Raw genomic sequence first — 25,492 nt, 5'->3', positions numbered from 1 at the left:
TGTAGATGTAGATGTAAATGTACGTACATACCCACAAGAAACTGTAGGATACGTTCTCACATTAAAATACATCAATGAAGCAAAACACTATGGCCAGTGACCACCACCAGAATGAATGCCGCCTGGTCGCGGTGAGGGTACGCGACGTGGTAAGGAAAGTATAGAAGTGGAGCAGAAATGAATGAGGAATCATTCTAGCTGTGATACGGGCCGCAAAAGGGCAAATCCACGGACATAAATGACTTTGAGGAAGGCAGGTTTTAATGGCTCGACACATGGAAAGATCTCGAAGCGGCGAAGTTGACGGCCGTTCGCGTGCTACTGTCGTGAGATCTGTGGAAAGTTGTTGAAGCATGGCGAGACCACGAGTAGGCGGCAAGGTGTTCCACACGCACGCCTCATCACAAACAGTACAAGCGGCGACCTGTGGCAGATGTGAGGACGCAGTACAGTGCTGGTGCAGGCAGAAGTTGTATGGAGAGCACTGTTCAGAGCACATTGTCGAACATGGGCTGCGCAGCAGGTGATCCCTATAGAGTTGCCAAGTTGGCCTGAGGGCATCGTAACTGACGACAGCGGTGGGCACGCGATCATGGAGACTGGACAGTGGATCAATGGAAACGTGCCAAATAGTCTGAAGAGTCAGGTTTCTTATTACAGCAGGCGGTCATTTCCTGACACGTCATCATTCAGGCGCACGGCTGCTCGAAATACTCACCACGCCAGGGAAATTGGCCGATGGGGGCAACATTATGGGGGCATTCATCTGGCCTTCCGTGAGACCTATGGTACTAATCAAAGGCACCATTATAGCCGTGGGCTATGTGAGCTTTATTGAGTTACACTCCTTCAATGCTTGATGTATTTCCCTACGATGGTGGCATCTTCCAGCAGGATAACTATCAATGTCGTGAAGCGACAATCGTGCTACAGTTGTTTGAGGAGGATAATGATGAAATATCGATGTCGTCTTGCCCACAACATTCGCCTAATCTGAACCATATATATATATATATATATATATATATATATATATATATGTGTGTGTGTGTGTGTGTGTGTGTGTGTAGTTAAGACTTACCAGCCATTTGACTATCGTCTTCTGTGCGGATGCACAAACAGTGCCCAAATTCTTACGGGAATCGGCAAAAAGCCGCGAGTAATGAGTATAATGGGCAGGGGGCACTATGACTACAGTGCGGGACAATAAGTTGGGAATGTGGGCCTTACGGGAGGCGTGCCAGAGGTAATTCCCTGCAGTCGCACTATCCTCTCTGTGTCCTTGGTGGCTCAGAGGGATAGCCGACACGGTAGCTCAGCGTGTTCTGTCAGAGAGCTGGTTGGCCTCTGTAATAAAAAATAAAATAAAAAAAAGTAAAAAAAAATTGAATGAAGGGATCAACAACGAAGTTGAACGGATGTCATGTGACGTCCACAACGACTAAACATAAAAAAAAAGGTGTAGAGCGTCTGCCATGTAAGCAGGAGATCCTGGGTTCGAAATGGTTGAAATGGCTCTGAGCACTATGGGACTTAGCATCTGAGGTCATCAGTCCCCTAGAACTTAGAACTACTTAAACCTAACTAACCTAAGGACATCACACACATCCATGCCCGAGGCACGATTTGAACCTGCGACCGTAGCGGTCACGCGGTTCCAGACTGAAGTGCCTAGAACCGCTCGGCCACAGCGGCCGGCTCCTGGGTTCGAGTCCCAGTCGGGGCACACATATTCAACTCTTACCGTTGATTTATATGAACGCCTGCATGCAGCTATGGGTATTCATTTCATTGTAACGTTATGTTTCTTGTTGAATGTCGTGTTATTCGTTGTGAAACTGCGCGTGAAAAGAAGTGTTGAATATTTCTCTTCAGTTCTGAACTGAGACCTTTCATTTCCCGGTTGCCAAGAAAATTGCTGCGAAGAGCTCCAAAGAATGAATGAACAGCTAGCTGGAAGAAAGGGATAATGTTGCTCTCTCTGGTGTGAGAAATGCGCGAGGACAGTGCTCGGAAAACGTACTTTCGTTACACCGTAAAACAGTAAAAGTAATGAATGATACTCCACTTTGCAGATATTTTGTTTTACTTGTTTTCAAACAATATTTACGATTTTTTTGATATTATTAACTAAATTTCCTTGTTAGCATGCAGCATACTTTTCCTGAAGTTCCGAATCACCATAATATTTCAGTCTAACGTTATGCTTCATCATAATAGCACTATCTGAGTTTGAATATCAGTTTGTAAAACATGCTTCTCCCGTACTTCCGACGGCAGTGTCAGTTATGAGGAAACTGAAATGGAAAGAGCGAAGAACGACCTCAAGAACCGACTTATGTTGTTTGTGTTGTGACTTGGCAAGACAGCCAAGTCACAATGAGAGGAAGCCGAAAGGCACGCGTAAAGCTCACGCAGATTGGCGTGAGGTCTGGAACAGTTAAAGGAATAAATAGTAGCAAATAAAGTACGTAGTTGATGTAATACTTAACTTTAATCCGCAATTGTAGAACATCTCTCTTGACGGTACATGTTATATCCACAATATAAAATAATATCAAATACTATGGCGCCTTGCTAGGTCGTAGCAAATGAGGTAGCTGAAGGCTATGCTAACTATCGTCTCGGCAAATGAGAGCGTAGTTGTCAGTGATCCATCTCTGGCTAAGTCGGCTGTACAACTGGGGCGAGTGCTAGGACGTCTCTCTAGACCTACCGTGTGGTGGCGCTCGGTCTGCAATCACTGATAGTGGCGACACGCGGGTCCGACGTATACTAGCGGATCGCGGCCGATTTAAAGGCTACCACCTAGCAAGTGTGGTGTCTGGCGGTGACATCACAGTTTGCTTTACAGTTTTGAGAACTCGGTTTCACGGACAGCAGTTTATTGTGATGCGCAGATGAATAGCATCTCTTTACCTGTGTTGTTTTTATTTTTTATTACTTAATTGAAGTGGTGACCCCTCATGGTAATACCGGGTTTCTTTTTCAGAATTTTTAACAAATTTCGCGGCCAGAATTCGGTTCGTAGATGGAGTTCAGTCCGTTAATAGCGTGAGTTAGCGGGTACCCATCTTCAGGGTCTCTACCGACAATCTACATTGTAAGTAGTGTGTGAGTGTTACAGGTGCAACGACTGATGGCGATGGTAGAGGCATTTCAACCTGAATGTTTGTGAGAGTAGCGCTGACGAAGTTCGAACATTGTCCACACGTTCTGCGGCCGCAGCAACATCACCGGCGGCATCGCTGCAGCATCAACAACAAACAAAAACAGCGATGCTGCGGCTGCCACCACGAACAGCGTCCTCTGAGGGTGCTGGAGGGCGCGTGAATGGGTGCATTGATGATCACAGCGCTTCCACAAACATACAATAAGCAATACTATATTTTATCTTCAGGTAACATAGTCAATATTGTTAGAAAATGTACGGACTTCTGAAAATATATATGTTAAATAAACATCTAGAGACAGCAACAGTGCATCATAGGCGTCATACATGGGAGATACTAGAGGACCACTTAACTACAATGGGCGGTTCAAATGGTTCAAATGGCTCTGAGCACTGTGGGACTCAACTGCTGTGGTCATAAGTCCCCTAGAACTTAGAACTACTTAAACCTAACTAACCTAAGGACATCACACACATCCATGCCCGAGGCAGGATTCGAACCTGCGACCGTAGCGGTCGTGCGGTACAGACTGTAGCGCCTTTAACCGCTCGGCCATTCCGGGCGGCCCAATGGGCGGAAATTTGCAATATATCCCAGACTGAAAACTTACCAAAAATGAAACAGCTGAATAAAAACTATGAAGTCATCTATCACTTAGCGTTATAGACCACAATCAAAACGGACTGCCAATAATTTCCTTACTTTTGTTGTACTTTTATTGATGCCTGATGCATAATTATTAACCTTTCCTCCTTTTTTCAGTTTCACTTAACTATCTTTATGTCAATCATTAGAAACAAGATCGACATTTTCTAGTATCTTTCTTTGCGTTTCCGGTCGTTAAAATGGCTTGCGCAAAGTAAAATAGTCGGATGCACTAAATATCGTAAAGCAGGCTTATTATAACTGATATTCTTCAAATTGATGTTCTAAATTAAATAAAGTTCCTTTTATAATTAATGAAATACATTATCATCAGATTTGAACTCTTAGAAGAATAAGAGAGATATCCAGCGGTCACAAATCTTTCATTTGTGCTTAACTGAATTTTTCACGGAATTATTGATCTCCATAGTCTACTAATAATTTAGATCACATCTGTGGAGCTTAGATGAAACAGTAATAACCAATCAAACATGGGCTGTTTGATATCAACGGATTTACTTTAATTATTTTATCGATAAACAAGTTTTTTTTTTTAGTTAGCAGCTGAAAGTTTCAGAAACTTTTGATTATTCATCTTAACATTCCTTGCGCTGTGTGAAACAGGACCATAGCTATTATACTTTTAAATATGTATTAAATAAATGAAAATATCTGTACGTAAACTGTTCTGTGAGATATCCTGAACAATTTAAAGAATTACTGCGATAATTATATTAGTGTTTCCAGGGCACGATAATAAGCAAGTTGCATTCTTCACAGTACAGGTAGTTCTTACTTGATTATGTACTTTTGAAGACAATGCGCTCCAACGTTTACTATCAGTCATTGTTATCAGGACTATCAAGTAAAACAATGACTCAGTTCTGTTCTTAATACAAATGCATTATGCTTTGGGCAACAAGTAGGGGCATAAATGACAACTGAACAAGCAGAAACGTACCATATAGAATCACCATTATACCACATAACACTAATTGCTCCCCGTCTACTTTCAAAGTATCTAATGCCGAGATAGTCCTAGAAAATTAAACCATACTGAAAAGGCATGCAGTATGACATTCATTCGAAATGATCATGCGGTAGCAGTTGCTTATATGATAAACTGTACATAGATTGTCAGATATGAACGGAACCCAACTATCCCCAGGACTAGAGAATAGGGGGAATGCAATGTCGTGAATGCAGTGACTTGGTACTTTTTGTTAGTACTCCACATCTTAGCTTCAGCACGTTAATCTAGTACTGATTGTTGGAAACCCTAAAATGCTAAGGTTTTTGTAATCTGGTATCGATTTATACACATTTCTAGCATGACCAATTTTCTCAGAAAATGTATAAATAATCGTTTTATAAATCCAAACGCCTTTTTATGGCTCCAACATAATGCTCATTTTCGTTTATGATGCCGTTTCATATTTTGTATTGAAGGTATCTTCAGTGGATACTACCTTCCTTTGTGTTTTTACGTGTAATTATTACAGATTCTAAATAATTCACACCTTTAATTTTACTTGAATAAAATACTGCTTACAGTTACTCGCCTGTCCTGCGAAATCTGTGTTTACTATGACCACGTGGGAGGAAATGAAGATTTTGCAGGGCAGAGTAATTATAAGTAACGTTTTATTGGTGTACAAAGTATGGTAGGATTTGTGTTTAGTCTGTATCACATGTAAAAGCAAAAGTGCATCATTCCAGAAAGGAAAAGAAAGAGCCACAATAATACTTTCACTATAAAAGGCGAAATGTAACTAAAACGTAATTATTGTATTACTGCAAGGAAAAGGCGTTTGGATCTGTGAAATGAAAAGCGTATCTTATTTACGAAAGTTGTTACAGAAAAACATGATTAAAGAAAGCGAAAAAAGCCTCATTAGTGCTGTTGCCTATATCGATAAAAGGAAGGGGGAAAAACAGCGAAAAATTTTGTCAGAAGTAATGAATCGTGTAATAGTTTCGAAAGAATAAGTAACCGCCGAATAGTAGGCTGCAGACAGGCACGGGCCTACCTGGATAGGGTGCGGGGATGACAGCGGCGGCAGAGACGGCCGCCAGAAAGGCGAGCATCATCGCAGCTGTGGCTCTGACGGCGGAAGACCTCCTCATGGCTGCTCGGTTGGCGGCGGCGGCGGCGGTAGTGGCTGGCGCACGCGGCAGCGCACTATTTAAATACCGCGCGCGCTCCCGGCCCGCGCATGCGCGGTGTCTGGTGCCGGTGGTGGGGGGCGTCAGCGAGCGCCACGCGCTGTTCTACGCAGAATCAATCTGCGAGCCGGCGCGGCGACAACGGCCGCCCGCGTCATCGCGCTAGAATTATTAGCTCCGTTCCGATAAGAGGGGAGACCGCGGCGTGGGTGCCGGCACTCGAGCGTTAGCGCTCGCCGAACGCTGAGCTGCATTCCTGGAAACGTGATAAAGCTTTGGCGGCCGGGGGGCGGATAAATGGCAGCGAGGAGTCACGGTCCACTGGTCACTGTCAGTAAGCGCGAAGTAATGGGCTCCACCGTCTTACCGCCCTAATAGCTCTGCGTCATTGTGAGGACATTGCCAGTTTCTCACAGAATAGTTCATCAATAGTAAGGTCTGACATTTGCTCTATTTGCCGTTTCCACGTTCTAAGTGTAGGATTGTTTTCGGAACCTTACTGCTTTTCCAGTTGACCTAAATTATGCCGCAGGACATTAATTCACGAATTCGAGCCAAATAAATACGTTTTTATTTCCTAAATAACCTGACGTTAAAATTGTTTTAGGAGAATGGTTTACAAGTAGAGTTATGCTCTACCAAAACAACGGTCGGGTAGTTTTGGTACAGTACATAAATGAAGTATTGAGTTGTAGGATTACCGTAATTTTGGTACCATTGATAGGGAAAGAAATGTAAATGAATGTGTAAAGGAGGAACTGGGAGCTGAGGACCTCTCTTTTCTTTTTTGTTTCTTTTCCCCATAATTAGAACCGCACGTCATTCAGTGTTAGTCCATTGTATATTTTATATCCTTACAAAATATAAATTAAATTTTATAAGTAATAAAAATTAGTTGATCGCCTAACTTCTGCACTTTAATGTAACCAGACTAATTACGTTTGATGCAAGTAAATTGTGTATACACATACAAAAGATATACATACCGTTTTTATTTTGCACTCAATACAACCGTTCTTCTTCATGATCAAAGGCAACAGCTCCCTCTTTTTATCGATAAATGGGAAAGTTGTTTATGACTAACAGAAATATGTTTTATATAAGTTCGAGGAGGTATTCAAGCAATGTCTGATTATTTTTGTTTTGCGGTTTTTATTTTTATTTTACATTTTTGTTGAGGCAATTGCGTTTCCTAGCGCTGTATGATAACTCTGTATTGTTTTCTGTATCTTAACTACAACATCCGTCTGTTTCTCGTTGCAGATCAATAATTTTCGAACAAAACCAGAACTAAAAACTGACAATTTCAGCTTTGCTAAAAATACTGTTTATTTTTAAGTAACTTATAGGAGGATAGCTATGTGGTACAAAATTGTTCTACAGGTTACCCAGCCCTTTACATATCCTTAATGAGTTTCTAGACAGTTCATCGCTTCTGGTTTTTATGGAAATATGATAAGACAGTGACGGAATACGTAAAGAAAGCTATCGTTATAAGGTAACGCCTGATAGCTATGCAACACACCTAACATACAGGTAACACAGGTGCGCCCTTAACTAAAGGAAGCTACTAGGAAAATAACTGTAGGCAGCGCTTACTTATCGATAGTCTGTGGCAGCCTATGGTAGTTTTACGACTCTGTTTACTAGTGTTCTGCAACGAGAAATTTTCAACAAACTTTTTAAAAGAACTGTTGTAGTGTAATACATTCTGTTAACATAACTCGATTTATAAGAACACAGTTTTCTTGATTGGTGTAACGGTGATACCGAAATATTCAGTAGAATTTTTTGTGGATTTACAGAGCTTTTAAATTGAAAAAAATATTCGAAAATAAACGCAGTCACTAGTAATTAGCCTATTCGATCGTATGTACGTGAAGGAATCGTAACTCAACGGAACTTAGTATTTATTTTTATGTTTCTTGAGTTAACTCGTAGTACTGTTCAGTCTGGGTCTCAGTTTAGTGGTAACACTCGAACTCTACTCGTTTCAACCGACAGCTATTTTATGCATAAAAAAAAAAGAAGCAGATGGTCACCTTTCTGGCGGACGTCTCTGCCGCTGCTGTCATACCCGCACCCTAACCTGGTATGCCGGTGCCTGTCTGTAGCCTACTGTTCGGCAATTACTCATTCTTTAGAAATAATTACACAAGTCATTGTTTCTGACAAAATTTTTAACTGTTTTTCCCTTTTTTTCGGCATAGACACCAGCACTATTCATGCTTGTTCCACTAGCTTTAATCATGTTTTTTCCGTAACAACTTTCGTAAATAAGATTCAGTTTTCCGCTTTGCAGATGCAAAAGGCTTTTCCTTCGGACAATCCATATTTATTCACGTTTTAGATACGATTCGCCTTTTATAGTAAATGGATCTTCAGTGTATTATTTTTGTTTCCTTTCTGGAATGATACACTTTTGGTTTGTCGTATCAGTGCATAAAAGTAACAACGCAAAATCTTCCTCAGACTTTATATTTTTCATTGTCTTCAACTTACATATCACATCATCATAACCCTTTTAGCACCTGTATCTTCGTCACATATACCTATAATGGGGAGTCTTTCAGCAGCAGTCGAGGTTGTCAATATTTACAATTAGTCTGATTTTTACTGTTTCTATATACTTTTGGCTTTCTGTCATTAAAGGTAATGTACCATCAGTCTCTTGTTGATCGTATCTGAACCTCCTATCAGTGATCCAGGTTTGGTCTTTCATTTGGCTTAGTGTTATATCTCTGGGACAAAGGTCGGTCCCTGTGAATGGGTAACGCCTGCGTTATCGGTTTATACCTGTACAGAGTCAGCTCTTCCCAACCCCCGACCCCACCATCTCCTGCGTAAAGGGATAAGAAACTTACTTTTCACCGATGTTATGGGTGCGATTTCAGCTCTTATTTAATGAAGTAATTAAAAAAGATAGAATTTTAATAATTTTCACATTTATTTCCCACTTAAGTTAACTCATCTTCGCGGTACATTCGTGGATAAAAATGACCGTAACGATGTTTAATGTTTCATTTACGCATTGTACATTCCATATTAATATTAAGCGGCACACACACACACACACACACACACACACAATTGCTTTCTGAATAAGGTAGGAAGGAAATGGAGAACCTGGACAACTGTATAGCATCAGCAGAGCGCTAGGGGGTGCGGGGGACGGGAAATTATTTCTCTGTAGCAGGCTTAGTTTTTGCTACATTTTTCCCACGATCTGTTCATGACATGTGACAAAGGCAGGTAAATTACTACATAGTCTACATCGAACATACTTTGTCTAAATTTACCCAACAGAGTTTTATGAGAGAAACGTCACCCTTTGACAAAAGAGTCACGTTTAAGTTCCCTAAAACGCTTCCTTACTCTTTGGTATATAGCACATCTTAGATATCATTCAACACTGCCTGTTTAATGCCTTGCCTACTTGCTTATAGCTCCAAATGTGGATCAATATACCTGATCATATCAGCTTCTTCAGTCCCTAGCACATATTAAAAGCGCAAATCAGCTACATTTGTGTTAATTGCTTTGCGTTAATGCTAGTTAACAATGAATGAGCCTCAAAAAAAATTTTGAAGCCACAGTGAATTTTTTGTAGATGGTATCATATGTGATACCTTGGGACTTAAGCGGAACAATTATACGTACAACTACACGGTTTCATGTTGCTCTGGAGTCAAACATTACACATGTTGTTCATATTTTCTGCAGATTCAAGATAGATCAAACTACATACTTGCTATCAATCTTTCAATAATTCTAAGAAAACAATTCAAAATATTTAAACAAAAGTTTTCTAAATAAAGTATCTAGTGGGAAAAATAATTACTTTAATAAAACAGTTATTTTTCCTCATTTTTAAGCCTCCAGAACTCATATCTTTCTCTGACGTGAGCAAGAAGCACGGTTACCTCTTCTGATACCCTTTCTTCAATTTCATGTCTTTGCACTCAAGGGCCATCTTCATTACCAGGTTCATCGAACTCTTTCAGACTCATCTGGATTAGTTCTATTGTCCAATTCAATGGTCTCTTCATCAGTCAAGCATGGAAACAAAGCGGAAAAATATAACCTCACTTCTACTAACGTAAACAAAGGCAGCATTGAGTACCGAAGTGTCGTATACGATACCCAAAGGTTTGAAGCTTGCAAATCGTTTATAACAATAATTTACAGTTTCCTGTTACCATAGTGTTTCCTGTACTTTTTAATACTATATTAAAGCATGTGACAAAGCACTTACAAAAAGAAACGTCTTTACCTTTATTTCGCCGAGACAAGCTGTGCAGTTGCAGAATCCGAAGTTTGCAGTCAGTACTCACTTCATTGCTCTTGGCCTCTGACGGAAAAGTGGGCTGCTGCAGGCGCTATGGTTGTTGTACGTGGTACCACAACCCATAAAAAGAGCGCCCACGAGAAAAGAAAAAAGAAAAAAAGACCTAGAGGTATCATGTATACCTCGGCAGCGAAGAGATTAGGCTCTCGTATGCAGTATTGTTAACAGATACACGACACTTGCCCAGATTCCTCCTGATAAATCTGCCTCATTCCGCTTCCCCTATCACTGATATAAAGTGTTTATTTCATTGCATGACACTTGTTAACATTAGCCCTAGGTATTTCAAAGATGCATCGAGGTTCGGAATTAATCACTAATCTTGTACTTACATGCTGAGGAGTAATTTATATTCGATAGGGGCATTACTTAGCTTTTATTCAAGCCTTAAACGGCTTGCATTCGGTATTCCAAGAGGAGGCAGTGGCTAAGTCGTTCCGTATTTTGTTACAGTCGTTAAATTTGATTTTTGTTGCTGTCAGAGGAATCGTAGGTGAAAAATTAGAAAATTCTACTGTTTCTGTCTGATCAATTGTTTACTTACTGTCGACCTGCCCCAGCTTCGCTCGGGTAGCACTAACTGTCTACGATCGGATGACTTGCCTGGCGCAGCTGTAAAAAGATATACACAGAAACATTCCTCGTGAATCAAGCCACAGTTCGAGGGTGTCACCTGAATTGCAATTAACCCTTTTGTTTTAGTGAATTAATTGCTTCTTAGACTTCTTTAACTCGAATGATTTTTGGATCTTGTGTGTTGATAACTACTGATAAGGCCACACCAAGAAGAAATGCAGATGATAAACGGGTATTCATTGGACAAATATATTATACTAGAACTGACATGTGATTATATTTTCACGCAATTTGGGTGCATAGATCCTGAGAAATCAGTACCCAGAACAACCACCTCTGGCCGTAATAACGGCCTTGATACACCTGGGCATTGAGTCAAATAGAGCTTGGATGGCGTGTGCAGGTACAGCTGCCCATCAACACGATACCACAGATCATCGAGAATAGTGACTGGCGTATTGTGATGAGCCAGTTGCTCGGCCACCATTGACCAGACGTTTTCATTTGGTGAGAGATCTGGAGAATGTGCTTCTGTATCCAGAAAGGCCCGTACAGGACCTGCAACATGCGGTCGTGCATTATCCTGCTGAAATGTAGGGTTTCGCAGGGATCGAATGAAGGGTAGAGGCACGGGTCGTAACACATCTGAAATGTAACGTCCACTGTTCAAAGTGCCGTCAATGCGAACAAGAGGTGACCGAGACGTGTAACCAATGGCACCCCATACTATCACGCTTCCAATGTGCGTTCACCGCGATGTCACCAAACACGGATGCGACCATCATGATGCTGTAAACAGAACCTGGATTCATCCGAAAAAATGACGTTTTGCCATTCGTGCACCCAGGTTCGTCGTTGAGTACACCATCGCAGGCGGTCCTGGCTGTGATGCAGCGTCGAGGGTATCCGCAGCCATGGTCTTAAGTGCTGCTGCAAACGTCGTCGAACTGTTCGTCCCCATCTGTTGACTCAGGGATCGAGACGTAGCTGCACGATCCGTTACAGCCATGCGGATAAGATACGTGTCATCTCGACTGGCAATTGGGATCCAGCACGACGTTCCGTATTACCCTCCTGAACCCACCGATTCCATATTCTGATTCTGCTAACAGTCATTGGATCTCGACCAACCCGAGCAGCAATGTCGCGATACGATAAACCGCAATCGCTATAGGCTACAATCGGATCTTTATCAAAGTCGGAAACGTGATGGTATTCATTTCTCCTCCTTACACGAGGCATCACAACAACGTTTCACCAGGCAACGCCGGTCAACTGGTGTTTGTGTATGAGAAATCGGTTGGAAACTTTGCTCATGTCAGCACTTTGTAGGTGTCGCCACCGGTGCCAATCTTGTGTGAATGCCTGAAAAGCTAATCATTTGCATATCACATCATCTTCTTCCTGTCGGTTAAATTTCGCATTTGTAGCATGCCATCTTCGTGGTGTAGCAATTTTAATGGCCGGTAGTGTCAAATCTGTTACGGGAGGCCAGACATTTCTGCAATCTTAGTGCAGTTCCGTTAAATAGGAGGCAACGTCTAAAGAGGTCGAGTTTTGTTTTAAATATTTTTAGATAGGAAAAAGTGGTCGTAGCAATATCTTTTTATTTTCGAATAGTTACGGTAATCAGTATTGCAGCTATTGAAAACATCTCTATAGAGACATCATGTAAATTGTGTAAATACAGGCAATTAGTGAACACTGAAGCGCAAAAGAAACTGGTATAGACATGCGTATTCAGTACAGAGATGAGTAAACAGGGAGAATACGACGCTGCGGTCTCCCCTACGCTTATATGAGACAAATGTCTGGCGCAGCTGTTAGGTCGGTTAATCGGTTACTGCTGCTACAATGGTAGGTTATCAAAATTTAAGTGAGTTTCAACGTGGTGATATAGTCGGCACACGAGCGATGGGACACGGCATCTCCGAGGTAGATATGAAATGGGGATTTTCGCATACGATCATTTGACGAGTGTATCGTAAGCATCAGGAATCCGGTAAAACATCAAATCTCCGACATCGCTGCAGCCGGAAAAAGATCCTACAAGAACGGGACAAATGACGACTGAAGAGAATCGTTCAGCGTGACGGAAGTGCAACTCTTCCGCAAGTTGCCGCAGATTTCAATGCTGGGCCATGAACAAGTGTCAGCGTGCAAACTATTCAACGAAACAACATCGATATGGGTTTTCGGAGCCGAAGGCCCACTCGTGTACTCTTGATTGTTGCACGAAACCAAGCTTTAAGGCTCGCCTGGGCTTGTCATCACTGACAATGGACTGTCGCGTTGTCGGACGAGCCTCGTTTCAAATTGTATCTAGCGGATGGACGAGTATGGGTATGGAGACAAGCTCATGAATCCATGGACCGTGCAACATCAGCAGGGGACTGTTCAAACTGATGGAGGCTCTATAATGGTGTGGGACGCGTGCAGTTGGAGTGATATGGGATCCCTGATACGTCTAGATACAACTCCGACAGGTGACACGTACCTAAGCGTACTGTCTGATCACCTGCATCCATTCACGTCCAGCAGGAAAATACGACAGCTCACATGTCCGGAATTGCTACAAAATGGCTCCAGGAACACTCTTCTGAGTTTAAACACTTCCACTGGCCACCAAACTCCTCAGACATGAACGTTATTGAGGATATCTCGGATGCCTTGCAACGTGCTGTTCAGAAGAGATCTCCACTCTTACGGATTTTCTTACAGGTTTCATTGCGTCAGTTCCCTTCAGCACTAATTCAGACATTAATCGAGTCCGTGCCACGTCGGATGTGCGGCTCTTCTGCGTTCTCGCGGGGGCCCTATAAGATGTTAGGCAGGTGTACCATTTTCTTTGGCTCTTCATTGTATAAGACCAATGAATAAAAAAATGCCAGGAGCAAGTAGATGTCGCTGTTTTGTACAGAGGCAGTTCATCCATCCCGGGAATCGAGGTACTCGACATTGATACTAACAAGGTATCGGTCCCGGTAATTCCATGACTTTAGAGAACGTTTTAATTTTACTTTGAAACTGGATGATGAATGACCAAATAAAAGGTCTTTATGTGTGACATAATTACACACTAACAATTTTCGGAGTTTTTACTTTAGTAGCACTGTGAAACCTTTCTTCTTATCAAGTTTTATGATTCTTGCTCAACAGGAAGTACGCTATGGGTTTTGATGAGTGAGTTTTCGAGTATGAAAATGTGTGACATAAATGGCCGTATCTTTTGGTTGCCTTGCCTGAGAAACTTCAATGTTTTGCACCTCCAAAGGACCATAGACCTAAGTATATAGCATAACGCTCGACTTGATACGTCTGTCCGTTACTGAGAAGAAGGGTTTTTAACAGTCGTACAGACAGACAGAGAGAGAGAGACAGATGGACAACGAAGTCATCCTAAAAGGGTCTAGCTTTTATCGATTGAGACATGGAACCCTAAATACGAACGGAGGATTAACGAACGTTACACGAATTATATTGGCACATTGGAGAGATGATCACAACCAATTTGGCGTCAGTGAAAAATGTAATGTAATGTGTAAAGTAACATACAGTTCCCAAGAAAGGCGTTTCAAATCCAGTTTAATAAATTATAATTCTCGTTGATTTTAAATTTAAATTTTGCAAGTATTCCTCGGTATGCAGAAGTCGTCTGCAACTGCTGCTGAACATGACAGTTAATTTTCCATACCAGAATGTGTCCACACAGTGACGTTGATAATACTTACTGAAATTGCTTGGCGAATCACTTGTGTGTGGCGTATCGAGGCGAGCGACAGATTTCAGGCGACATCGCACGCTACAGATCACTGCAAACTCTTTGCTCGTGTGGGCCCCTTTATAATAAAAAAAAGCATTCCAAAGATATTAAAGGCTTAATAAGAATGATAACAGTTCGTCACTAATTTGTTATTCGGAGCTTTAAGGCGAGATAGATACGACTATTTAGCTTTTGTCAAAAAATGGTTCAAATGGCTCTGAGCACTATGGGACTTAACTTCTGAGGTCATCAGTCCCCTAGAACCTAGAACTACTTAAACCCAACTAACCTAAGGACATCACACACATCCATGCCCGAGGCAGGATTCGAACCTGCGACCGTAGCGGTCGCGCGGTTCGAGACTGTAGCGCCTAGAACTGCTCGGCCACTGAGGCCGGCTAGCTATTGTCGAAGAGATCAATATTCGATAAGTAAAAGCAACTGAAAAGAAAAGTTCATGACGGTAACCAAAAGGAAGAAAAATCGTAAATAGAGAAATAGTCTAATGCAATGAGTCAACGATGTAATAAATCCTGTTTGACTGAGTTGCTAAATAACTTCGCATACTATCAACAAAGACTGAAAATAATATTTTACTTGGATAAAAATATGCCATATTCTTATGAGAAAGAGCTAATACAGTAATTTATTTTTTTGATAAAGTTATTCATAGCATATTAGAGTGTGGTGAGAGTAAAGCTGTGAAATATTTTTCTTAAGCCAGTCAGCGATGTCATCGTTCTCTGTGTCTTGAAGACAGCGCAGTATTAAGACGGTACAATTTAAAAACCCGATTGAAGTAATACCGAGAACAGTCTCCCTTTTCACATTTCATTAAGGAAGACGTAACTGGATAGGAACGAATCTGTCGATAGTAAACAAATTTTTATTTCATAATAAAACCGTAGATCGTATGCTGTGGGAATATAAACAGACATGTCACTGATGAATGCTTACTGATTATTGCAGTCGCCATTCGCACGTAGTGACCTATTGTATAAAAGAAGACACTAGGATTCACCAGATTTTTAATTAATAAAGTAATCTATTGTGAATGATTATTGCACTCGCCATTTGTACGTAGTGGCCTATTCTATAAAAGAAGCCATTAGGATTCACCAGATTTTTAATTAATAAGTTAATTATTGTGAATGGGTTCCTGTAGGAAATATCTGTATACATTACGTTTAGAAGGAGAACGTTTGTTGTAAAGGAAGAGCAATGAGCTTAGTGCTCGAAGATGACTATTTATTAAGCCCTAGTGACATTCTAGAATAATAAATAAATAGAAGATAAACCACTGGATGGTTATAATTACTAAAATGCGGCTACTCACGAGGATCCAGTGTGGGCTGTAATTATCGTGCGGGATTGAATCTTGGTAGATATTTTATTGTGTTAATGCGGAACCAATTTACTCTGCAAAAAAAAAATTGTTCCAATTTTGGCCACTAGGTGCAAATCTGGCACTGTGAATGCAAGGAAGACGTATAGAAATGTTTCCATATGTAATGGGTAAGGAATGGAAAGGTCAAACAAGTGAGAGAGGGGTAATGTCGATTTTATTATTAAAACGAAGCTTACGCAGTTTGTTCAATGTGAGCATCGGAGACGTCGACTGGATACTGAATCTGTAAAACGATTTGATTGTAGTTGCTCGCAGCAATTCCGGTGGAACTGTATATTGGCCTTCCGTTCAGGTAGAGTGCGGACGAATTCCTGGTAAACGTGTTCTCTTACATATCCAAAGAGCCGGAAGTCACATGGATTCAGATCAGGTGATCTTGCTGGCCATCGGAAAACTTCCGGAGGTAACACATTCGCGTAAGATTGCATTCATCAGATATTTCACTGGCAGAGCGAAATGAGATGTTGTCCCATCTTGTATGAAAACGGTGGTTTCTACACAGTTGCGATCTTTCAAAGCAGGAATCCCATGCTAAACAAGGAGATCTCAATAACGTGCAGACGTGTCGTTACAACTGACAGGCCCTCTGGGTGCATGCTGTTCAAAGAAGAATGGACCGAGATCGAAGGCGCTTGTGAATACACACTGTACAGTCACGTACGGCGAGTGCAGCGGCTCTTCGTGCACAACATGCTGCTTAGCAGTACACCAAATGCGGCAGTTCTGTGTACTCGCTGCACACTGCAGTGTAAAATGAACAGAACATGTTCGAAACGCTCTGCATTATGTTAGATTAAGCATAAAATAAAAAGTGACTGGTAGCAGAAACTTGAAATAAATAACAGTGGAAAGAATAGTTAAAAAGTTACCAAAGAAACAAGGCAGAAAATTTTTAACCTTTTGATGTGAGCATTCGTTGTTTATTCATTCTGTCGTCGCACATCGCGTCACTCGAGGGGCACAGTTGTTTACATATTTTATCAGCCCTTCACAAATGTAATAACGAAGCCAATGATAAGACCCTAAATCGCCGGCCAGTGTGGCCGAGCGGTTCTAGGCGTTTCAGTCTGGAACCGCGCGACCGCTACGGTCGCAGTTTCGAATCCTGCCTCGGGCATGGATGTGTGTGATGTCCTTAGGTTAGTAAGGTTTAAGTAGTTCTAAGTTCTAGGGGACTAATGACCTCAGAAGTTGAGTCCCATAGTGCTCAGAGCCATTTGAACCAACACTAACACAAAATGATAAACTTCATCCATGATCATATCATGTTAAATTGCATCTGCCAAGTATTTTCAAAATGTATAAACACATGTGCGCCTTGAGTGACGTGATGTACGACGACAGAATGAATAAACAACGAATGCTGGCATCAAAAGGTTAAAAAAGTTCTGCATTCTTTGTTTGGTAACATTTTCACTTTACTTTCCACTGTTTCTTATATATTTTCGTAGCTTGATTCATGAAATACAATACCTAACATCCAACATTCTCAGAACTGGACCAGGAATTTCACCTCACATGCAATTTATGTATTAAACGATTTGCACCCCACAATGGGCCGAGAAGGTCCAAAATGCATCGTGTAGTTTAATAAAAAACGAAAATATTATGACTGAAGGCGTTTTTATTCACACACCTTAAGCCTTGAACGCAGTCACGTTCACAGCTTGAAACATGGGAGGCGATTTAGCAAGTATTTCATTTGAGGATGATACAGTAATTGGAGGCTGACAATGGAGTGGAATTCAGTAGTAATATGATATTTGTGTACATCGCAGCACAGTGACTGTTCATCCTAAGCTCTTTCTTGCGTCATTTCCTTTCATATACACTGAAGAATCAGAAAACTGGCACACCTGCGTAATATCGTGTAGGGCCCCTGTGAGCACGCAGAAGTGCAGCAACAGGACGTGGCGTGGACTCGACTAATGTCTTTAGTAGCGCTGGTGGGAACTGACACCATGAATCATGCAGGGCTTGTGACGCTACAACGCAGTCCTTGCTATGAATTTTTTCGCTTACTTAACACACGAAACTGTTTGTATACGATGTATTGTCTAGTGTAAATATGTATTGTAAATACTATGTTTAAATTATGTGATATTTAACACTGGCAAGTCAGGGCATATTTAGTTAACGTTGAAGTCAGAGAGATTGTTTTGTCGTGCTGCTGGGCGCGGGAGCGCGCCAGCGGGCAGTAGTTAGCAGTGACGCCGTGCTCGGAGTAAGACGTACAGTCGAGTGCTGCTATTCCTAGCTGTGTTACATCTAACGGCTAGTATGTGGATCTAAGTACGACGGGAAAGTAATGGTCGGCATATCTGGAAGCATGGCCGGGCAAGTTATTATCGATTAATGGGCATAGTGCTGAAGAAACGAGGGCTTAAATGTGAAGCGCACTGTGGGCCCAAGTCGCAACAGTAAAAGCCCGCTGCCACATTGTGTCGCCGCCGTGGACTTCCGTCGATCCACCGACATCGAGGGAAGTAAGATCTACGTGATTTTCGTGGGATAAAATTGTGGAAGGCTTGCCAGTGACTGTGCTTTTCTCTGAAGTTGAACAATTAATAACAAGCACTTTATAATCGAAGTGTTGCAGTTACATTTCACCCGACAATAACACCAAGTAGGTTCCTTCCGACCCTTACCTTATTGAACCGAGTGTGTTACACCATTATCAAGAGAAGAGATGTTAATTATCAAATTATATGCAAAGACGGTGAAGAGTAAATTTCGGACTGTTTTGAACGATTGGTTATCGTAGTGAATTGCTGCGCTTAATAAGCTTACGCCAACCGTAGTAACTTAATAATAGACTGAAGTAATAAATTTGATTATTAAAATTTATTTCAATGCATATTCAGCTGAAGTTAGTTCAAGTATATTTCATGAAACTATAAAGCTTATACCACCTGACAATCCCCCAATTAATGAATTATTATCATTCAAAACATAGTTAATCAATGATTGGCAATATATTTCATTATCAGTGGGTTAAACTGTGCAAAGTACGTAATTTTAAAGACAGAATGACAGTCCATTATTCAGAATCTCGATAGATAATTGTCTGCGTTGTCAGCATTGCACTTAGTTGACAAATTATGAACAAAATAATTATCAAAATACTTTTTGAAAGTTAACCATTAATGTTTAAATGTAGTTAGATTGTTAAGAGATTATTTTATATGACTACTGAGCCTGACACAGCACTTATGTAAAAGTTCCCGTTCCACCTGCTGCGCTACAAACAGGTAAACTTTATTTTTGACACAATTATTCACGTATTTAACAGTACTGTCGCTCATCAGTTGAGCTGGCGACCGATTTTTTAATTGCTTTTACTACTTAATCATTTCTTTCGGCAAACTTTCCACTGGCAAAATTTATTTCCAAATTATTTCCATTATTTCATTTACCGAACATTATTGAATGAAATTACTAATTCAATAACGATCAAGTTATAACGTCTCCTGTTTCCAGCGGAATAATCATTATTTACTTTGGATTCGGATGCCTTATCCCGACACGGGTCAAAATTCATAACTCACGGTCATTGTTAACTTGTAATTTCGCTAATCCTGGGAAGCAGGGGGGTGTTATAGTTGTCCATAGATCTGTAACAGTACTAGGGTGTGGAGATCTATTCTGAACAGCACGTAGCAAGGCATCCCAGATATGCCCAAGAATGATAATGTCTAGGGAGTTTGGTGGACAGCGGAAGTGTTTAAACTCAGAAAAGTGTACCTGGAGCTACTCTGTAGCAATTCTGGAAGTGTGGGGTGTCGCATTGTCTGCTGGAACTGCCCACGTCCGCCTGAATTCACAATGGATATGAATGGATGCAAGTGATCAGACAGGATACTTACGTACGTGTCATCTGCCAGAGTCGTATCTAGACGTATCAGAGTCCCATATCACTCCAACTGCACACACCCCACACCATTACAGAGCCTCCACCAGCTTGAACAGTCCCCTGTTGACAAGCAGGGTCCATAGATTCACGAAGCGGTCTCCATACCTGTACACGTCCATCCGCTCGATACAATTTGAAACGAAACTCGTCCGACGAGGCAATATGTTTCCAGTCATCAGCAGTCCAATGTCGATGTTGACGGACACAAGCGAGGCGTAAGTATTTGTGGTGGTAAGTTCCTATGGGACGAAACTGCTGAGGTAATCGGTGCCTAGGCTTACGCACTACTTAGTCCAACTTAAACTTACGCTAAGGACAACACACGCACCCATGAACGAGGGAGGTTTCGAACCTTCGACTCGAAGGGGGGGGGGGGGGGGGGCAGCCGCGCGCAAACCATGGCAAGGCGCCTATGACCGCGCGGCTACCTAGCGCGGCGAGGCGTAAAGCTTTGTGTCGTGCAGTTATTAAGGGTATACGAGTGGGTCTTCTGCTCCGAAAGCCCATATCGATGATGTTTCTGTGCGGCTGATCACGGCGGAGATTCGAATCCTCCCTGGGGCATGGGTGTGTGTGTTTGTCTTTAGGATAATTTAGGTTAAGTAGTGTGTAAGCTTAGGGACTGATGACCTTAGCAGATAAGTCCCATAAGATTTCACACACATTTGACCATTTGATGATGTTTCGTTGAATGGTCCGCACCCTTACACTTGTTGATGGCCCAACTATAAAATTTGCAGCAGTTTGCGGAAGGGTTGCACTTCTGTCACCTTGAAGGGTCCTCTTCAGTCGTCGTTGGTCCCGTTCTTGCAGCGACGTCGGAGATTTGATGTCTTACCGGATTCCTGATATTCACGGTACACTCGTGAAATGGTAGTAAGGGATAATCCCCACTTCATCGCTGCCTCGGAGATGCTGTGTCCATCGCTCGTGCGCCGACTATAACACAACGTTCAGAATCACTTAAATCCTGATAACCTGCCACTGCAGCAGCAGTAACCGATCTAACAACTTCGCCAGACACTTGTTGTTTGCCAGCCGCTGTGGCCGAGCGGTTCTAGGCGCTTTAGTCTGGAACCGAGCGACCGCAACTGTCGCAGGTTCGAATTCTGCCTCGGGTATGGAAGTGTGTGATGTCCTTAGGTTAGTTAGGTTTAAGTAGTTCTAAGTTCTAGGGGACTGATGGCCTCAGAAGTTAAGGCCCATAGTGCTCAGAGCCATTTGAACACTTGTTGTTTTATATAGGCGTTGCCGACCGCAGCGCCGTATTCTGCTTGTTTACATTTCTGTGTATTTGAATACGCATGCCTATACCAGTTTCTTTGGTGGTTCACTGTAACACGGTGCTGGGCTTTCTCGTTTTCTGGATGATTTCTGTGCACCTAGGAAGTTACAGCGCACTTGTTTTTGGACAGGCGGGGCAGTGCATATGACGAAGAAACGGCCTCTTTGCAATCAGCCCAGACTGAAACCTCAAGTGTTTGTTTTGGAAGAAGTCGGGTAGCTGTTGTCAGGCGAGGGAGTAGCAGGTCATCGTGTGTTTGACAACTGAGGCCTGGCCAGTGGCTGAACTGCACACAGGAGGTGACTGTAGCGGCTGGAGAGCGGCGCTTTCCCATGTTTCGTAGCTCGAGGGGCGTTTTCTAATTGCAGAGAACCTCTGGTGCGAGGATAGTAGCTGGTGCAAAAAACGCGCCACTAATAAATTTGTCAAGGTGGTCATGGAGATGGAGACAAAACGGAAGTTTTTTAGATCTAGAAGTGCGTTGTATAATCTCACAGGAATTTCATAGAGTTATGCAATCTTGGTGGGATTTTGTGTGCTTGAAGGAACCCTGTTACTGGGTAGCTGTGTTTACGTTTACCGCTACTGACTGGCATATGCTGTTTTGGGATGAAATAGCCAGGCGTAAGATTCGGTAAAAGTAGCAAGTTGTTAGCTAGTCGCAAAAGAGAGTGGATAAGAGTCCGTGGCCAGACAAGCTATTGAGCGCATCTTTATAGCTGGTTTAGAGATTTGGAGCTGTGTGCATCATGAGCGTGGCAGCCACATACGTTGGACACGGACGGTGGTGTGCATCTTTGTAGACGACCAGGGTTTAGAATTGTTCTAACTATAGCGCGAGCTCGGGCCTCTACCGCAGAACCATTCGCACAACAGCGGCGTTCGGCATAGCTGTCGGTGGATGATTACGGTGAACATAATTACACTACTGGCCATTAAAATTGCTACACCAAGAAGAAATGCAGATGATCAACGGGTATTCATTGGATTGGGTGCATAGATCCTGAGAAATCATAACCCAGAACAACCACCTCTGGCCGTAATAACGGCCTTAACACGCCTGGGATTGTATCAAACAGAGCTTGAATGGCGTGTACAGGTACAGCTGCCCATGCAGCTTCAACACGATACCACAGTTCATCGAGAGTAGTGACTAGCGTATTGCGACGAGTCAGTTGCTCGGCCACCATTGCCCAGACGTTTTCAGTTGGTGAGAGTCTGGAGAATGTGCTGGCCAGGGCAGCAGCCGAACATTTTCTTTATCCAGTAAGGCCCGTACAGGACCTGCAACATGCGGTCGTGCATTATCCTGCTGAAATGTAGGGTTTCGCAGGGATCAAATGAAGGGTAGAGCCACGGGTCGTAACACATCTGAAATGTAACGTCCACTGTTCAAAGTGCCGACAATGCGAACAAGAGGTGGCCGAGACGTGTAACTAATGGCACCCCATACCATCACGCCGGGTGATACGCCAGTATGGCGATGACGAATAAACGCTTCCAATGTGCGTTCACCACGATGTCACCAAACACGGATGCGACCATCATGATGCTGTAAACAGAACCTGGATTCATCCGAAAAAATGACGTTTTGCCATTCGTGCACCAAGGTTCATCGTTGAGTACACCATCGCAGGCGCTCCTGTCTGTGATGCAGCGTCAAGAGTAACCGCAGCCATGGTTTCCCAGCTGATAGTCCATGCTGCTGCAAACGTCGTCGAACTGTTCGTGCAGATGGTTGTTGTCTTGCAAACGTCCCCATCTGTTGACTCAGGGATCGAGACGTGGCTGCACGATCCATTACAGCCATGCGGATAAGATGCCTATCATCTCGACTGTTAGTGATACGAGGCCGTTAGGATCCAGCACGGCGTTCCGTATTACCCTCCTGAACCCACCTATTCCATATTCTGCTGACAGTCATTGGATCTCGACCAACACGGGCAGCAATATCGCGATACGGTAAACCGCAATCGCGATAGACTACAATCCTACCTTTATCAAATTCGGAAACGTGATGGTACGCGTTTCTCCTCCTTACACGAGGCATCACAACATCGTTTCACCAGGCAACGCCGGTCAACTGCTGTTTGTGTATGAGCAATCGGTTGGTAACTTTCCTCACGTCAGCACGTTGTAGGTGTCGCCACCGGCGCCAGTCTTGTGTGAATGCTCTGAAAAGCTAATCGTTTGCATATCACAGCATCTTCTTCCTGTCGGTTAAATTTCACGTCTGTAGCACGTCATCTTCGTGGTGTAGCAATTTTAATGGCCAGTAGTGTAGCAGCATTGATGACATGGTGCATTTTCCTGCTCCGCACTTGTGGGAACGTGTACGATCAACCGTCTCAGATCGAGCATTAATATGATGAATGGATGAGGTTTTCGGTTACTGTCCCGCCAAAAGTCACTGTTTTTCGTTTGGGGCAATCAAATTTGAGAGTAAATTTCAGACTGCCATTGGTGCCAGAGGGGCAGTTTCCTGTTTCTTCGACTAACACTGCAAATCAACATGTCCATTTAGGTTACAACCAACAGTCGAGATACCAATAATATTTGTTTATTTATGTTTATTTGTGACAATGTGCGATCGCGGTATCACGAGAAAACTGATGAGCCGGCTGCATCTGCCATGGAGCGCCAAAAATTCTGAAGATGGCTTTAACATGAGCCGGTACCGGTAAATAAACAAATACTATACTGATGATTGTAACTTAAATATATTGCACCAGATCGCTGAACTCCATATACAATGTTGTCTAAATTTTTGAACACATCCATAACTTGGAGTTTGCACAAATAATTTGTGAAGCATCCCACATCTCGTTCAATATATCTGTTTTTATTGAAAAAATGTTGTGTTAAGCAAGAGATTGTTTTTGTTAAGCATCTACCATTCATATTAAATATGTCTACGCAAACCTGCACTTCAGGATCTATAGCTAGGGTATTTACTAACTCGCATCATTCATTAAAGTTGTGCACACTAATTTGTAGCTTGCGTCTTAAAGATGTGTCCGGCACTAAGTTAGTTTTCTGAGTCTGGGTAGCATTACACACCTAGGGCGTTTCCTGAAAATTGGAGAACCTGTACCAAGATAGGATTGTTCAGATCTTCTGGGAATCAGTCAGAATCATTACTGTCAGAGTTTCTGTTCATTTTGCATTTCTTGTGTGACTTGACACGAGACAATATATCTGACCGCGACACTTCCAGTAATTGCTGGCGCGAATTAATAACTTATGTAGTTTCTTTTCTCTCGCTTCATGTTCATGGTTCCGTAGATACTGATCCACAACCAATGGTTTAATCTGCATTGCAAAACAACGTTATGAACTGTGAAAATTTTGACAGGATTTTAGATATCTACAATGTTGCATGAATATGACTAATAGTAAGCGGGAAAACAGGAAACTGTTATTAGACTTTTTTGCTCTTTGAGGAAGTTTAGACTTTTTGTTAGTAGAATATTATGTCACGACATTAAATATATACTGTCAGATTGGTTTAAGAGGCTGCATAACCAGATTTGAGTCAGTTTAAAGGGAACTCATGAGAAACAGAAAATCCACATCCGACTGAATGTACTCTGTGCAATGTGACTGGCTGCAGCATGCCTTGTAATCAAGCGAGAAGGGAGATTTGTACAACATGCAAGACAGTACGGCCCCTCCGCACAAGAAAGCGGGAGCTGCATGTGGTTATCTCTGAGAAGGTAGAAATAAGGAGAGCAGTGAGAGAGGCATAGAAGTAGTGGTAGACGATAATCTACACTCCTGGAAATTGAAATAAGAACACCGTGAATTCATTGTCCCAGGAAGGGGAAACTTTATTGACACATTCCTGGGGTCAGATACATCACATGATCACACTGACAGAACCACAGGCACATAGACACAGGCAACAGAGCATGCACAATGTCGGCACTAGTACAGTGTATATCCACCTTTCGCAGCAATGCAGGCTGCTATTCTCCCATGGAGACGATCGTAGAGATGCTGGATGTAGTCCTGTGGAACGGCTTGCCATGCCATTTCCACCTGGCGCCTCAGTTGGACCAGCGTTCGTGCTGGACGTGCAGACCGCGTGAGACGACGCTTCATCCAGTCCCAAACATGCTCAATGGGGGACAGATCCGGAGATCTTGCTGGCCAGGGAAGTTGACTTACACCTTCTAGAGCACGTTGGGTGGCACAGGATACATGCGGACGTGC

General features: G+C 42.5%; 1 protein-coding gene across 2 annotated transcripts in view; it reads right to left on the bottom strand.

The window, feature by feature from the left end:
* The window catches only part of LOC124789651, a 185,546-nt gene extending 179,586 nt beyond the window's left edge, over window positions 1-5,960 (bottom strand). For both annotated transcript variants that reach the window (XM_047257085.1, XM_047257084.1), the window contains exon 1: window positions 5,849-5,960. In XM_047257085.1, coding sequence (XP_047113041.1) covers window positions 5,849-5,945 — 97 coding nt within the window. In that variant the 5' untranslated portion in view covers window positions 5,946-5,960. The remainder of the gene's footprint in view (window positions 1-5,848) is intronic.
* Between the last annotated feature and the right edge of the window lie 19,532 nt (window positions 5,961-25,492).

This window comes from Schistocerca piceifrons, chromosome 3 (genome assembly GCF_021461385.2).
Source record: "Schistocerca piceifrons isolate TAMUIC-IGC-003096 chromosome 3, iqSchPice1.1, whole genome shotgun sequence".
Classification (NCBI taxonomy): domain Eukaryota; kingdom Metazoa; phylum Arthropoda; class Insecta; order Orthoptera; family Acrididae; genus Schistocerca; species Schistocerca piceifrons.
This window is presented reverse-complemented; position numbering and strand designations above follow the sequence as displayed.